An 18,714-nucleotide genomic window follows, 5' to 3' on the forward strand; every position below is an offset into this window, starting at 1 on the left:
AAGGTATGGCTACATCTGGGGAATATGGCTATGCCATGTTACTTTAGGATGCTATAACGACACAAGCCTCTTTGAGATTCTGACGAATGGACTCTTTGTTGAAATAATCAGCATATAAAATTACATTCCAATATCAACATTCCAATATCTATCTTCATAAACTTAAATTACAGACATAAGAGATGCACACAAAACTACGACATTCCTTCACTTACCAACATCATACATTTGCATATTTCTGCCCTTTAGAATATAATACAAATAATTAAATATCGAATAATTCACAATAGCTATACAATCTAAAATTCAATATTTCAGACTAATACCGCAATCATTTAATACAAATATATTTTATTGAATTTAATCTAAAATGTCAACATATTAAACTCTATTATTTAAAGAGTATTTTATTTCTAAATTTACTATTACTGAGTATGAAGTTATTCGCGAACGTCACTTTTTTTACTATTATCTATAACATAATTGCAAGTAAATATAAGTTCTTAAATAATTAAGCTATCAAATATATTATATTAAAGAATAGTAAAGAAACATTAAAATAATCCAGTGCTGCAACATACTGATGTTAGATTAACATCTTAACACTAAAACTCCTTATACTATATAAAAAATTGTACATAGATGATAATCTAACCTGTAACGACACAAGCCTCTATGAGTTTCTGACGAATGGACTGGTGTGTCCGCGGGTTGGTGTTTTTTTATACCAGTTTCTTAGGACATGGCCAAATATGGACATACGTCTATTTCTTGCGTTTGCCAGAATCTCAAAGTGAGGCTCAGTTGTTCCTTACAGACTGGGTCCATGTACATCATTAGGTAGATTAGTCTGCCATATCAGCTCATTTAGAAGGAATCTTTGGAATTCGTCTAGTTCCTCTATCTACACAACTTACCTAGAGTAGTTTTTTGCTAACATTATACAAGGGAAATGTATGTACAAGAGGGTCTTGCCTTTTGCTCATAAGAGTGCAATTGTTTATAAATATTATATAATTGTAATCCTTAAATAAATGGATTTAATCTAAATATCTTTTAATAGAAAATTACTTTCAATATAATTTAATCAAAAATTAATTTTAATACAACTGAGGGAAAATTTCAATCTTATTACTTTAACTAAAAAATTCTGTCCTAATAAACGCAAACCAAGATGACAATAATTAGGTAAACATTATTAAGCCTTTAAGTGTATTCTTGTAGTCCAAATAGGTGAGCATAATAATTTTGGCATATGCATGAGTGAGATTATGATAGAGAGAAGTCAGTATATGTATTTACATGTTTTTGGTCTGTGTATCATGTACTTTTGTATAAGTAAATAACGATTTAATCCCACCCTTGCATAATATACATTCTGAACTAAAAACAAAATACTATGAAAATTTTATTATTATTATTATTATTATTATACAGACTTTGTATATAAATGTGACATATTTCAATGAACGCATTTTATGTTGTTTCTCACAGAGTGGTTTTTAGGAAATATACAGATCAGAGAGAGTTTGTGATTGATTTAATCAGACAAGCAGGTCTCACATAACTATGCTGACACTGTTGCTTGTAACAGAGTGATCTCTGGTCAAATGAATAGAATCATGAATGCATGAAATTCAGCGTAAATATAAAATTTTGCCAGCAAAATGCATAATACACAGTTTTTATTTTTAGAAAGTGCTATTCTTAGTTGTCGTTTCTACTATCACATTCCCTGACTTGTCACAATTTCACACTCTTACTTCCATTCTTGCATATATTACAATTCGGTGTTCATCATGTCTGTCCAATAAAGTATGACTGAGTCACGTTAATACATATATTTGCTATAAATAGGAAACAACTGTAAATATTTTTTATCAGAAGAACACATATCAAAGTTTACTATGCAATTTTGTCATATTAAAACACAGAAAGATGGTAAAAACAGGTGCATTTTGGGTTTGTTTCATTTTTTTGTTGTTTTTTTGTGTTTTTCAAAAAACAAATTGATTTTTTAAAGCGTATTTTGGTGTTTCAAGTAACTGCATGCTTTGCAAGGTCTTCAAGATATAAGCTAGGACTGTAAATCAGCCTCTAACCCATGATGATATTGAATGGCAGTTATGGGGCTGATATCACCTATACATTAAAACATGCAAACATCTGCAGTAAATCTTGCCTGCACACATTGGTGAACATTTTATACACTTACTGATATTTCTTGCAGCTGTGTAGTTACCGTCGGCTGAATGGTTCTTTTGGTGGCAGGTATATTATGTTTCCGGAGCAAATCTTATGTTTGATGACTTGTACCTCCAGGTCGAATAGCACTTCTATCTTTCCCGTTACCATTTTGAATTTAGGTCTCACTGGATAGTTTCATATTTTGACACCCCCCTAACTTTTAAGGTAGAAGGCATGAACCTAATTATTGCAAGCCTAGAATTTACAAATTCACACATAAGCTAAATCTATAGTGTGGTTTAGATTTACTTTGAGTTTGGCTTGGAAACAGGTTGGCTTGTTGGTGACTGCCTGTCACAGTTAGATGAAAAATTTGGAGATCAAATGCGTAACTTGGGCTGCAAATGAGCTGTCGACTTGGCTTACATATTTATGTGTGTCTGCTACAGAGGTAAATAAATAAAATCTAGATGGTTGAGGGGTGCTGAAAAGTATGCTAATTAGTTGTAGTACTAGTGAACTTTATTCATGCATAAGGCACATACTGATTCTTTTAGCTGCCTTGTCACAGGAAAATATTCAAAATAGCTATTTCTTGTCAAAAATGAATGTAAAATTTAGGGGTTGGTGGCAGTGTTGGTTCAGTATAATGACCACCAGTTGCATCATGAATTAACCTGATTACTGCAGTCAAAATTTCACATGTATGCTTTCTACAAAAATCATTAGTTTGTTTTTATTTGTATCTTCAGTGTAAAATTGTTATCATTTTTCTGTAATTGGTCATTGTCGGATGAAAATTCCCCAGACAAACTGTCCAGTTAGACCTTAGCACTAGATATGGCTCTTACCAATTACCCGTATGTGCCTAAAGCATATACTGGTTTGCTAAGGAAAGAAAGGAATGAAACAAAATTCACATTTTAATGGAGAGGTGACATCAAACCCACGTATCGTCCATTTGTATCAACAGAGATTTTGCGGGTTGATTTATCAGACTAGATATCAGCCTGTTAATCACATTTGAACTACACGCCAAAAATTCAATGATATACATATAAATGTATTTAACAATTAGTGATAGTACTGTAACACATCCATAAATACAATCACAAATGTGGAAAGGTTATTAACCATTGTCGAATGCACCTGACATCGGGAGAACAAGCCTTGGCTGATTATAACTCTGGGTGGGGCTTGTATACCTTATTCCTGGGTAAAAAAATATTTCATAGTTTATCAAGCAAATGTAGTTCAAAAATATATATCAAAGGTTTGTATAGAAATATTGAGATAGTTTACTATATACAATATATCAAATTTGAAAAATATAAACAAACTATTTTAATAATAATAATAACAACAACAATGATGCAAGTCTCCAATATGGATGAAAATATAATGTATTTTATTGTAATATGCTTTCTGTAACATTACACATTCCTTCCCATGGTGAGTGGTCTGATGGAATGCATTTAATGTTGGATGGATGAAATTATATAAAAAAATTTATTGTAATACCTTGTGTAGCATTATGCATTCCTTCCCATGGCCAGTGGTCTGATGCAGTGCCTTTAATGTTGGATGAAAGTCCTCTGTGAGTACTACAATCAGTCAGCTACTTGTCTGAGAATATTAAATGCAGGATTTGATAAGAATGGGGCCTTAGTTGGAATAAATACTCCAGGCCTTATCATAGTTGTTACTCACTTAATTACTGCAGGCAGTGCTAGATTTAGACATAGGGAGGCCCTAAGCAATGAGAAGCTGTATAGACCCTAATTTGGTATAAAATAAATTTGAGAGGCACCTTTAAACTGTTAGTTCAGACTGAGGCCCTAAGCTGTAGTTTGTTTAGCTTATGCAGGCCTTAGTACAGTGATTACTGATATTATTAATCCACTGGTATTGTTACAATACTCCACATGTTATTACATTAATTATTGACATGATCATTCAGGGCCTTGTCACAGTGATTGCTGATTTGATAACTGCAGGCCTTGTTATCATGATTACTGACATAATCATTCACAGCCTTATAATATATTATTGACTTAATTACCCGAGGCCTTCTTACAGTGAATACTGATGTGTCCCAGCCTTGCTATAGTGAATACTGACTGACATGATTACTCTGAGTCTCATTACAATTTATAGCAAGTGAAAGTTGTAAACTATTCTCCTTAACTTACATGAACTGAAGTTGCTCCCGAGATGTTCTGGCTTTGGATTCTCTTGGGTACAGTCAAGACACAGGTATGGACCCCATCTTCTCCTGGTATAGATATCAATCCATATCCTTTCTACTCAGCCTGTTAATATATGCAGATACAAGTAATGATTGTCAAGTTGTGTTATCTGGTTATGCTGTTATTTTATTGTTATCAACTTTATTTATCTTCTTAATAAATCTCCCATGCTTGAACAGATAAGATTACTTAAAAAAATAGTTTGTTTGCTATTTTTAAATACTTGTGAAAAAGGTATATTATTATTTTTTGCCGCCTACATTGCAGTTTATATTCTACTGTCTTCATATGTGCATACCTTATGAATTATCAAAGTTGTTAGAAATATTTCTGACTTGTATTGGTAAGTTTAGCAATTGGGTGTGTCAGCTTCTCATGCTATATTCTGTCTCTGAGATTGTGTTGGTGTAAAATGTGGTCATCTCTACTGATCCATAGTCTTTAATTATATGCAACTTTAATTATTTTCTCCCACTTTCATACATGTTTACTTTACATTCCAAAATTAAACTTTTTTTCGTAAATATTTTTTTGCGCAAATTAAAATTTATTGATAATGAAATTCTGCTTAATTAACTTTACTATTTCTCATTTGCAACCCATTATGTTGATACATTAAGCATATATATATAAACATACATATATCAATATTTTATATATTTCTTGAATATTTGTAGCTGACCATATTTCCCATTTACCCTTATCCCTAAACATGATACAGTTCTTTATACATCCTATATCCTTTGTTCAGTTCTATTGCTTTAAATTATGCATTATTCTGGTATAAATCTTGCTTTATTTAAAGACAGAATCCATACTATATGTGTAATTACAGTCTAGGTAAAATCAATGTTTTCCTTGTTTTATTATTATATTATTATGAGTTTGATTTTCAACACACACTGTTAATCTTTTGTTGGTTTCCTGTACCTTATCTATTCCACACCTGGAAATCATAACAGAGTGTATGATTTACTTGCAATTCACACACCATAAGGTGTCTGTGTTGTTTTATACACACTTTGCCAAAGAAACAAGTATTTTTCCATATTATTGTAACAACAGTTCCATCCAAAGTGTGAAATAAATGCACCGGGAAGGACATCAAACCATGACCAAAATTAATCTCCATTAATACAAATATTTTGTAGGTTTGTTCAAGTAATTGATTTGTATACAGGTCAGTGTATAAAACTTTGAAACACCTGATTTGTATTGTATGATGGACATTTCTCATAACAACTTTTATCATGATTTAGTCATAAACTGTTTTACTTTATGTTCATTTACAGGTTCAAGTTGTCAAGTGATTATATTTAATATTTCTTATACTGCAAAACTATTTAAAAAATGGTTTAATCTGTTCTAAATGAACTTGAAGGCCATGCTTAATTTCTTCACGAGAGCAGATGGTCTATTAAGGAACATATTCAAATGATTTGATTAAAAAGAACAAAAATGTAAATGGCATTAATGTAGATGGAAATAAATTTCTGACATCTCAGTGTACAGATTATACATCATTGTTTTTGCATGGATCTGAAAAAGCCCTTCAAAATAAATGAACACATTAAAATTATATGCGAACACATCAGGCCTTAATGTAAGCATCGGGAAAACAAGGATAATATGGATAGGAAGCATGGAAAACTGAGCAACAGACAGATAATAATTTCACATTATCTTCTCTACAGATTTAAGTCTGATGATATATCTTAATTATGAGAGTAAATTAAATGACATCAAAACACTACTTGACTCAAGTGGTTGAAGAGAGCTCTTACTCCGTAATGGAATATTAGTGTGATAAAATCACTATCATTATCAAAATTAAATCTGTTATTAATAAGTTTACCAACTCTTCCATATTGGTTCATGCAAAAATGAATTAGTTTAATCAACCAGTACTTGTGGAAAGGATCGGTTGACAAGATAAAAAGAAAAGTAATAAATACAAGTTAAGAAGAAGGGGGACTTGCAATGATTGACTTAAAGAATGTCATTCCTTCACTCAAAATTAATGAAGGCAACATATATATGTTAACAAAACTGTAACGTAGTCTGTGGGTGGCTCCCGACCAATGGCTATCTATGTACGATGAATATTTGTTATAAAAAATTCATTTGCAATACAACAGGAACTTTGTAGATAGCTAACCACTAGTAGTAAGTACACTATTACAATTCAACTGTTACCATAATTTCTTAGGGTTATTTATATTTTGTTCTAATGTGTTACAAAAATAGTTAGATTTGCCTCAAATTATATCTACCCTTGATTTCGATTTCTAACTTAAAAATATATCTTTAAAGAACAGCATGATTCATACTGTATGTTTACTGCAAGCCAAGTAAAATGTATTTATTAGATACATTGATTGGTGGTTTCTAAACATATTTGAGTAAATTAAAATGAATTTTATATGCCTATACATTGTTATTCCAAATGTAAAGAAGACAAAAAGTTTAAAAGTTTTAGTCATTGCTCAGCAATTGCTGTTGTGGTTAGGAAATTTAGAAAATTCATATTTAAGTCATTAATATGATTTATACTAGATGTACTTTGATGAAATTGTTCACGAGATAATGTCACAACCTCACTTAAATTTCACTTGAAACTGATGAAAGTGAGAAAAAACCTACCAACTTGATACTTTAATTTCGCCAACTTTGCCGACGAATTTGTACACAAAGGTACGACATCCTGAAGTCTCCCATTTAGCATTTTAAATATATTTTTGACAAAAACCTTTTATCACGGATTTCATGTCGTCTTATTATTCACGTATTTTTCCTTGCAAAAAGATCCAAAAATATCCGTATCAACAACCTCCACTGTTAACACTATTATAAAACTGATGCTGAACCAGACGCTCGGTCTATTTATATCTGTTTGCACGGTCATGCAATTTCTCGAGAAAGAGGCAACAAATCTGGATTCCGAGTTGTTTCGTTATTCCAAGTTGAAGCACACCTGGATGCAGAAAATGTAGCGGCTCATATGGTATCCGCAGTAAAGAAGCTGTCACCAAGGACGCGTTTGTACTAAATATAGGCTTGATCATGATCATGATCACTGAGAAATGTAAAGCTATTTAATTTTTAATGTCACGGTGTTTGCATGGTTTTAAGATGGGAACCGAATTTGTACTGTGAGAACACTAGTTTCGTAATTTGCATGAGATAGTTTTGATTTGTAAAGAAAAACAAAATTGCGGATGTTCCTCACTTGTGAGGTGTGATGTGATTTTGATTTTTAACGTAGCTTTAACAATTTTTCAGTCATATCGCTACGATGTCTGCAGTGTGGTAGTTTATAGTGATGTCTAGCACTGGGGCATCATGCCGCAGACATGTAGCATGATGTCCCACCCAGTCACATTATCCTGACACCGGTCCGACCAGTCCTAACACTAACCTCTTAATGCTGAGCGCCAAGCGAGACAACTGTTAGTACCATTTTTGTAAGTTTTTGGTATGGCTCGGCCGGGGATCGAACACACGACCTACCGCATCCGAGGCGGACGCTCTAACCACTAGGCCCTCGGAGCGGTCGAGTGTTCCTCACTTGTATTATTGGCTATTTTAAAAATACATTTGAAGTATTGGATATTGTTAGAAGAACATTCGGTTGGCTTTTGGGCGGGTGTTTATATTTAGGTTTGAGAGAATACAGCTTGGTTTTAGGTTTGATGTGGATCTGTCAATTGACTACTAGCTCCAAATTAGCTAGGCTGTCGCACAGGGGCTCGTTACAAAGAAAATCAAGGGATGGGGGTTCTAACCTGTAATAATATATAATAATATATTATTACAGGTTAGAACCCCCATCCCTTGCTTTTCTTTGTAACGAGCCCTTGTGGGCTGTCGTAGCCTGTCCACGAGGTAGGAGTAAGGATACTAATATTAGTACTAGCTCGAAATTGATGCTGTTACTTCCCTGACTTCAGCGGTATGGTCTCTTTGGTTATTTGGTAAATTTGCATCAGGCTAGGACAGATTGCAGAACAGCCTTGACCAAAACATTTTCTCAAGAAGACCTTGAGACAGGGAAACTCAGGTGGCCCCGATATTTGAGAAAAACGACCCGCTTGATAAACAAAACTATTGTCCTGTCATTATTCATCCAACTATATTGAATCGTTCAGATCAAGTTTGCTACCAGATCATTAATTACTCTTACAGTCTCTTAGACCCATACTATTCTGCTTTCAGGAAGGGTTTCAGGTGTCAAACAACACTAATGCAATCACTAGAATGGATAGCGTTGTACAACTTATACTGTTTGTAGTCAAGTTCATGTAACATACTAATATGTAAAACTGATAGCTTTTACACTGGCCCCTCTTTCATAGTGGTAATTTCTGAGAATCATGGGATATTTTCCTATATCGCGATGACAAGGTGACTCAGAAAACACTATAAACTACGGCTGAAAATACCATAGGTCATTCTGGCTGAAATTCAGTGTCATTATATCACAATACTATGCTTCTCATTACCCTCTTGATTTGGAGATATTTACATCTGCTCTTAAACCAAGTTGGTCGTTCATTTGAAACCCTAAGGGATGCATTAGATCTATTGTAATAGTCCAATGATCAAAGGAAGTCACAAAACAAGTAAATCCATTTTCATGTCTAACTCAAAGAAAATACAAACCAAACTGTAGATGTAGCTTCTGTGTATGTGTAAACTTATAAACCCAACTATTATGATCAACCCCCCGTACCTTTTATCCATGCAGATCTAAATTGGAAAACAGATAGCTGATAACTTTTTTTGTATGCTGCCTACTCTAGAAAAATAATTTACCTAATTTTAATAACTGTTAAATTTAGTGTACTTTGAAACAACTAAAGCTCATATTTCGAGCACATGTAAGCAGCCATTTTGATCAGGTGTCTGATTTAGATATTGCATGTTTTCCATAGCATGTTCTTCCACATTATAAGAAATTTCAGCCACAGTGCATGAAGGTAGAGCTCAGTTATATCAAAATTATATCCATTGTACTCTTTGTAAATGCAGACAACTTCATACCTGCATTATGACTCTGTGGTCTTCAGATAAGTAACATAAAATATTGAGAAGCAACAAGCTTTGCATAATTAAAAAAATAATGTATTTCCCTAGAATAGAAAGTGAAAATGTAATATAAAGAACTTTTGATATTGCCAGTTAAATCACAAAGAATCTAAGAATTGCAGGTACAAGTCCAAATAATTAAAGTTATGAATAAACTTTAGTGGAAATCCAAATTAAATCCAAGCTGAACGTGTTGATGTGCCTGTGGTGGCCCATATAATGTCATGTGCCAACAACCTTTTGTTGGATCACAATGATACAGGCCAAAAATTAAATCCTTATTTGAAATTTTAGTATAAATCAAGTCTCTATTTCCAAGAATGTTATTTTTGAAGAGCACTTCATGTTTCCAGAGAAGAATCACTTCACTTAAATAATCTGAATAAATACAATTTTCAAATGAATTTCTGGACAGAGCAATGATGCATTGGATTCTGCTTAGAGCATAAACTATGAATGAATACTTTTTCCTGGAACAAGGTTATGTAGTCCTCTACTTGACCTCAGGTGACATTTAGCACTTTCTAAAAGAAAACTATTACCTAATGGAAAATAACCTTCTAGAATATTTCTAATGTATACTAGATACAATCTAAATTATAATTAAAAGGTCTGTTACTAAAATTATAATATTCAATATTGAATATGTCACATAGGTTAGGTATATCTATAGGGGAATTCCAATAACCTAGAGTCTGACCCAAATAAATATGTTTACTTCCATTAAGAATGATCCTAATATTAACCCCATACACAAAGAGAATATTTTAGCTATGTATTAGTTGTTTACAGAATTTAAAAAAAAATAATTTGTGTCAGTTAGAAAATGAACTTGAATATGGACAAAGTTAAGTCCAACATGCAATGTTATATTACAACATCATATAATGAAAAAAATAAGTAAAGCTAACAAACAAACAATGCAAATTATATATATATATATATATATATATATATATATATATATATCTTTTTCAGATTTACTTAATAAATGTGGAGCTGAACGTCAGCAGTTTTGGACACTGAGTGCTAAGGATGTGCAACTCTCAAAATACTGCTAGCTCTGCTTGGACATTATCACCCACACTTAAGGTAAGAGTTTTTTTTTACATAACTTTAACACATTTCTTATGAGGATGAGAATGAAATGTCCTTCCTGAGAGCACATCAAAGCAGCATGCCTTTCTGGGTATCTATTCAGTGACACAAGGTTTGAACAGAAATAAATCAACAAAGAATGTTATCATATAGAATTTGATTAAAACACATTTTGCAATTTATTTATTGCATTTCATGAGGTTAGTTCTAGTCCACTATTTTCCCCTCTGGTAAAAGTAATATTCTTCATGATTGTAGTAACTTCCACAGTTGTGACTATTTCTTGGTAGACATGAATCAGAACATCATCAGCATTTTCTGTCAATTATTTAACAGGAAACATTCACAACTTTATAGTCGGTCATGTGGATTATTACAAAAGGATGCCAATTGGTGCTATTCAGATTTATGACACAAGAATTGACATATAACTTGCAAATGCATATATATATATATATATATATATATATATATATATATATATATATATATATATAGACATATATATATAGACATAGATATATAGATATAGATATATATAGATAAAGCTTTTAATTAAGGTTTCACTCTACAGTTTAGTAATTTGTATGGAAGTTTGACTTTAAAAGAAAGTATATTTTTCATTGGTTTTCAACTAACTTGGGCTTTGCAGTTTATTTAAAAGCAAGACCCTGTATTTCTTCTTTAATTATGTTACCCAATCATATTACCTATGGGGAACTACTACTACCTCACAAATCAAGCCCTCCCAGAGTTAAAAGTTATTTGTCCAAGGGAGTTAAATCAACAAAGAGCTCTTCAGTTACAAAATGCTGGAAATCTACATGATCAGAGACGGCCTATTCCAAGATTCCTCATTGCTGGTGATACCTTTAGGCATTTCCTATTCAGGTTTCCACTCTGAAGCTCTTGTTGATAAACAGCAAGAGAATGAACAAAACAATGTATCCTTTCACTACACCAGTACTCAGACTGGTCACAATTGGATCATACATGAATTTAACACAATAAGTTCCCAAAAATTTATCTGTTGTTCATTTTGTATGACACAGAGTATGTCCATCACTGCAGCTAATATGAAAATCTTGTTATTGCTGAAGAATATCAGAAACAAACATCTTGTCTTTAATTCCTGGAAATCATTTTTGTCCAGTAAAGTGTTATTCCTTTTGAGGGAATCTTCTTTCAATTACTGTACATAATTCATAGAAGCTCTACACAGTTACGATATATATGGCTGTCCACTGCAATAGGGTTGTGATGTTGTATAGGTTCTCTCATGAAACCCTAATGGTCATGAATTCATGATGACTGTAACTTCTTGCAACACCATAATGCCTAGGTTTCTCTGCAGGAGATTGTTTATATTTCTGGCAGGAAATTTGTAACATTTTCATTTTTACCTACACATACTAACTTTCTTATTTCCTCAACTACATGTAGAATAATAAATTATGCAAATTATGAATAATGAATTCTTGCCATGGAAATGAGAATGCTTTTGCAATTGTTTATTTCTTTACATACCTTAACTTTTTGAGAACATTATTGTTTATCTGTTGAATTATTTGCCCGACAGTATTAATGACTGCAACTATTTTTATTGCTACATAAACAATAGATGAAAAAGACTGCTCATGGGTATGATGTTTGGGACATCAATTGCATATTCTGAGAGATACACATGACCAATAATGAGAGATGAGTACCTTTAACTTCCAACTACATATATAAGAGAAATTTTATGAGCTACCTATAATCTAGTAGTCTTAAAATAGATGACATACATCAAAACAGCCTTTGACAAGTCCATGTTTGAGAGCCTGTCTGGCGTGTTTCCTTAGACAAGAAAGTCTGCTAGGAAGTTTCATTGGTCATGGTTTGAAAGTCAGTTTATGCTGAATACTTATGATTATTATTATCACAATGCAATTGATAAGTTAAAGCAAACAATATTTGTTTATTTATTTAGTTGAAACTTGATTCAAATAGCAAGTATTCACATTACTAGGTCCGCCAATGAAAATGCATCATCAACTGTGACAATGACCAGAAGACCAACTTCAATGGTGTATCGTTAAATAAGAGACAAAAGCCAGGATGAATGTAATTGCAGGCATTTATTGAACAGAAGCATATACACACTAAATACAATATTTTTGCTGTGGCAAGTTTGCAAATTATAATTTGAACAAATCTATTGATTCTGGGAATTTGCCAGTATACAAGGGTCTTGCAAACTTGTCACAGATGTCATACATGTGGGTTTGTCATCTGGTCATTATTAACTTTTAACCAGATTTAGTATTCAGCTTGATATTGATGGGATAGTTACTGAAATTTATAATCATCCATCAATTTTGGCCAGATTTGGTGTACTGCATGATAACATTTGTTATAGACCAAAAGCGGATTTGACATCATTTTCATTAGTGAAGAAAGAAGTTTTTTTCTTCAAAGTTCGGAACGTAATGTGTAAAAGATTAATTATCATTTTGGGGAGAGATGAAGCATGAATTCAGATATAAGACGATCGTAGAGAGGCTTATGAGATTTAATAAAAATGTCACCAATTTCTTGAAGTGCAATGCTTTGTACCAGAATAATTGCATCTTTCTTTATACGTATCAAAATATGATCAAAGTCTCTATCATTTGTGAATGTTCATTTCAGTTGTGTCAGTATTTGATCACTGCCTTTTTATCTTAGTCTTGAAGGAAGTCTTCTCATTTAAAAAAGCTGATTAATGTTAATATGATTATTCAGCTATGAACAATAAAAGCCAACAAGTCTGTTCCATTAAAAAAAATATATAATGTGTGTACAGTTTTAGTGCAAAGGACAGAAACGATTCTCATCTGAATTTATAAATCAATTAATTTTAGTAATTGCTAATCATCTATGTTAATCTCACTATTAAAGGTTGTTAAAATTATGGAGCAATGATTAGAAAACAATAAAAAAAACACAGAGGAAGCTGACAACATGTGCATGTGTTAGTGATATAATTACTTGTCTCAGTCAGTTATCCAGTGAATATTATTCTTCATTTCTTATGAAAATGACTCCATTGTTCCTTAACATTTAATTTTGCTGAAGTAAATTAAACAAATATGGGTCCAATTGATAATTAGTGCATATTTACAACAGATAAATAAACAATATCTTTGAAGACCCAGGAAGTACAGAGCTAAATTAAACACACGCAGTTAGAATCAAAATAGTGATTTTTGGAGTCAAGCGAACAATGTGGTGGTTTAAAAACTCTACATGTACTTAGAATAATATATATATATATAAGTACTTCTTGTTTAAAATGGAACAAGTTGATAGCTGCATCATCTTTGGACTGCTCGGGTGGCCTAGTGGTAGAAAGTCGGCTTCAGATATAGCAGGTCATGGGTTCGAATCCCAGCCGAGCCATACCAAAGACTTTTAAAAATGGCGCTTGGCACTCAGCAATAAGAGGATAGTGTTAGGACTGGTCAGCCTGGTGTCAGGATAATGTGACTGGGTGTGTAACAAGATAACCGGGTGGGATATTTCGGATTAACAACAGAACACGTTTTGACGACACAGATATATGGTTTAATGTGGCGATTTATATGAGTAGTGGATTATGAAGGTGTGTGCGTATTTATAATCCAAATATTGGATCTATTTAACATAAAAAATGCACAGTTTCAAAGATGGAAATAATATACAAATAAATTTAGTTCAGTAACCCTAAAATACAGGATAAATGATTTCACAAATGATTCAATAATGGAAAGATGAATATAGTTCACTCAAATAGTAAACAGTGTAAGTCTTTACACATAGTAAAAATTGTATTCGCTCAGGTAGCGAAATTATGCCACTAAACAAGAACGGATATACAATCTATCCTTCTAGTCCTGAATAATACACTGGGTCTTACTAACCCAAAATTAGCATACAGCTAAAAATACATGTGTGGAGATGCACTCCGTCACCCGTGCACCATATCCGCTCCACAGCTCCTCCGAATCAATTTCACAATTAATATAGACTCCGGACCCTCGGAATACTATGATCACTTGAAATATTAGACCCTCCGGACACTTGAAATATTAGACCCTCCGGACCCCCTGGTCCTTTGACGGCTCTACAGCTGGGTCACCTTAGTCACTCTTGACATTCCGGATGCTAGACATTAGACACTCCGGCACCTTAAACGCTCCGGACACACAGACGTTTCTACACTCTGACAACACCGGACACCCCGGATATTCCTACCATCAAAAACAGCTGAAAATATACCCGATACAGTGTACTAAACTTGATACAGACATAACGTAAGGACGTTATACATGGTAAGTTATAAAGATTATATTATTATGGCAATTACAAAACAGGTTCAATAGTAAACCTAACCCTGCTCGATAAGACAATAGTAAACAATTTTTTTTTTTTAAAAATGTAGCTTTACATTACCAATATAAATCCTGCACTACGTCGCAACAAGAATAAAAAATGCACGCATTATGGTATGTAAAGAAAACTATAACAAACATGCAAAGGTAAATATGGTAATACACTAGTTATCACTTAAAACCCAAAAATTACTTACCCCTACAGCTGGAGTTGTGCGAATCCTTTTAGCAGGCCGCTTGCTGACAAAACCATTCGTATTGTAAAGGTCCTTTACATGTAGTAACGTATTTATACCTTTAGAATTTTCGTTATTCCTTATCGAAGGCACCTTGCACGTGTGGCATAGGACGAATCGTACTCACGATTTCGAAATACAATAGACCCTGATATAATCACCCTCGGGTATCGTTGTACAGCGAAAAGAAACGAAACCCGAGCACATGTATTTAATTAACAACCTTTACACCATTCCGTGACAGGGTGGGACATCATGCTGAAAATTTGTTAAATCTATATTAAAATTCTAAATCACACACACACACACACACACATACACACACACACACATCATTTTTGGGGTGGGGGTAAGCACCATTTTCTACAGCTGACTTGTTCTGCTATAACATGATATGGCACATAACAGACCAATCATTGTGCTGTACATGTCTCAGATTATAGAGTTTGAAAAAGGTTCCCACCCCTAAAGTTAGCCTAATGGACAAAAATGCTGCTGTTTGTCAATGAGTGTGTACCTACGGCATGTCACTCATTCTGATATAGAAAAAATATCTCTTTGTATAAGAGTAAATTTGCTTTTTAAATCATATTACATGGCTTTGTATTGTGCTCATCTATCGATGGATTTTTCACATTCTACATTGACAGTTGAATATCGGTTATACATTTAGATTTTTAATGGGTTATAATAGGGCATCGGGAATGTTTTTAAGCAACAATATCATAGCCTTTGTTAAGAAAGAGAGTACCCATTTCAAAGTTGAATGAACAGTAGTAATAACAAAATTCTAAATGAAGTGTTTCACTTTGCTTGTTGTTATATTGATCACTTATTACTGGTTGGAGCAAATTGTTGTATTAATAATTTTTTGTGATTTTTGGGGCATATCTTGTGTGAAATTGCTGGTTTTATTGTCTGTGGACCTAAGTCTGAAATACTTATTTGGTTCAACCAAATTTGGTATGCTACTTGAGTTTCATAACACCTGATCTGGATTTGATTGTCAGCACTCTGTCTTGTTTGGTTTAGTCACAGCCCTTCATTGCTAGTCCCCCACCCCAACCCCATTTTCCACACAATAACTCTGTTAAAGAACTGTTCGAGATTACTGACAAGCTAATGTCAAGGAACAAATCTACACCACTTCCAACTAACTTTTAGCCGACCTTCCGGACATGTTTGCAAATTTCTTCCGTGACAAAGTACAAACCATTAGAGATAAGCTTGACACCACACTTTCAATTGACTCGTCGTCACCATACAGTTGGGATACAGAATTTGAGCAGCAACCATTAGCAACATTTGAACCTGTCTCTATGGATTTTGTATGTACAATCCTGATGAAGAGTGTACCAAAGTCATGTGAACTTGATCCAATTCCAACATCACTGCTGCTTGAGTGCTAAGATCTAGTATTGCCTTCACTAACTGATGTTATTAATATCTCTCTCTTTCATCCGGGGAATTCCCATCATTTTTCAGAACTGCCAATGTAAAGCCACTGCTGAAAAAACCAACACTAGACCATAACGATTTGTAGAACTACCTTTCTAATCTCTAATTCATATCAAACATCTTAGCAAAGGTTCTATCCCAGCTTGTATCTCATCTAAATTCAAACAGTCTTTTTAACAATGTACAATCTGCATATCGCCCTTGCCACAGTACTGAAACTGCTCTTCTAATAGTAGTTAATGACATTCTTTCTGCGTTGGATAGCGGAAATATTACAGTCCTCACCCTCCTTGGTTTGTCTGCAGCATTTGACACAATAGACCATGATATATTACTTCACTGTCTCCAGCATGTATTTGGCATTCATGATACAGACTTACTCTGGTTCAAGTCCTACTTGGTCAACAGGACACAAATTGTATCTGCAAATGGAATACACTCCAGCCCAGTTGATCTATGTTGTGTTCCACATGGGTCTGTTCTTGGACCTGTTCTCTTGATTCTGTTCACTCAGTGGCTCTCAAGTGTCATACATCATCGTCTCACAAATTGTACGCTGATGACACCCAAATATACAAATCTAGCCAACCAACTGAAGTTGATGCTACCATCCAAGGTGTAGAGAGGTGCATTTCTGATGTGAAATCATGGATGACATGTAACAAGCTGCAAATGAATGATGATAAAACTGAGGCCATTCTGATCACAACACAACGACTTTCTCTTTAACATCCTTTACCTCAAACAATAAATATCAGCAACACCAACATTAAATTCACACAGTCAGTATGAAACCTAGGTGTTACTCTGGACAGTACTCTCATATTGCACCAGCATGTCATGAACATATGCAAGGCTGCATATCTTGAGCTGAGATGCATCAGCTCAGTTCGCAAATATGTTTCAGTTGATGCCACTAAAACACTTGTGTGTTCATTAGTACTTTCAAGACTGGACTATTGTAACTCAATTCTGTCTGGTTCGTCTCAATATCTACTCCAGAAACTTCAAAAAGTTCAAAACACAGCTGCTCGGATTATACTTAGAGTACCACGATCAGAGCACACCTCCCCGCTGCTCTGTACCCGACATTGGCTATCCATTCAATCCAGAATCAAACACAAAATTTGTTCTCTGTGCTACGTTTCACTGTCAGACTCTAGTCCAACATACCTATCCGACCTCACCCATGTGTACACACCAGCAAGATACTTATGCTCCTCTTCTGACAATCATATACTCATTATTCCCACTATGAAAACAAAGTCATATGGACAGCATTCTTTTGCATACCAAGGCCCAGCAACGTGGAATGAATTGCCCACTGAACTTAGACACAAAGACACAGTGATCATATTCAAGAGGGCTCTCAAAACTTACTTATTCCAACTGCAAGAACAAACTTAAAAACCTAATAATGTTTCCTACCTTAAATATTCTAAGCATGTTTTTTAATGTTTTCTAATTTCATGGTGTTTGTTTTTGTAATCATATCATTATATGTTTTTTATCTTATAGGCGCTATACAAAGTCCTCATTATTATTATTATTGTTATTATTATTAATTATTATTGGATTTGACTGAAATTTATAGGCAGCGGGATACTGATGAGACCACTGAGGAATGGGGAACATTCATTACTTGAATTTGGTTGCTTTGTTTTGTGAGGGGCAGTAGCTTACAAGTGACCAACATCAAGTTTATATATTTTTTAAGTTTGTCTCATTTAGTTTGAAGATGTGAGGTTGTGGATCTCTGGTCAAGTGCTTTTATTATTATGTTTTATATTTGCAAACTTTAAAAGATTTTTCACATTTTCATTTCAGAGTTCTGTGGAATGGGTGTATTCCCGAGATATTTTTTCTGGACATTTGCAGTCAAAGGTATGTATTTTGTTCCATTGTTTAGTTCAGTGACCAGAGACATTATGTGACATTTTAGTATCATATCTCATCCAGTGCCAATGGGCAGTTGTCTGTTATTGTCACTACTCATAAACCACC

At 33.7% G+C, this 18,714-nt stretch overlaps 1 protein-coding gene across 7 annotated transcripts in view; it reads left to right on the forward strand.

The window, feature by feature from the left end:
- Window positions 1–18,714, forward strand: part of LOC149772614 (uncharacterized) — a 419,962-nt gene that overhangs the window by 326,277 nt on the left and 74,971 nt on the right. For 3 of the 7 annotated variants that reach the window (XM_089947577.1, XM_089947570.1, XM_089947576.1), the window contains exons 1-3: window positions 7,370–7,521; window positions 10,503–10,616; window positions 18,538–18,594. In XM_089947577.1, coding sequence (XP_089803703.1) covers window positions 18,549–18,594 — 46 coding nt within the window. In that variant the 5' untranslated portion in view covers window positions 7,370–7,521; window positions 10,503–10,616; window positions 18,538–18,548. Of the gene's footprint in view, window positions 1–4,390; window positions 4,444–7,369; window positions 7,522–10,502; window positions 10,617–18,537; window positions 18,595–18,714 lie in introns of those variants that run through there. The other 4 variants (XM_089947575.1, XM_089947571.1, XM_089947572.1 and 1 more) reach the window with 2 other exon arrangements.

Source organism: Sinohyriopsis cumingii, unplaced genomic scaffold, assembly GCF_028554795.1.
Source record: "Sinohyriopsis cumingii isolate HCF-2022 unplaced genomic scaffold, ASM2855479v2 utg001339l, whole genome shotgun sequence".
Classification (NCBI taxonomy): domain Eukaryota; kingdom Metazoa; phylum Mollusca; class Bivalvia; order Unionida; family Unionidae; genus Sinohyriopsis; species Sinohyriopsis cumingii.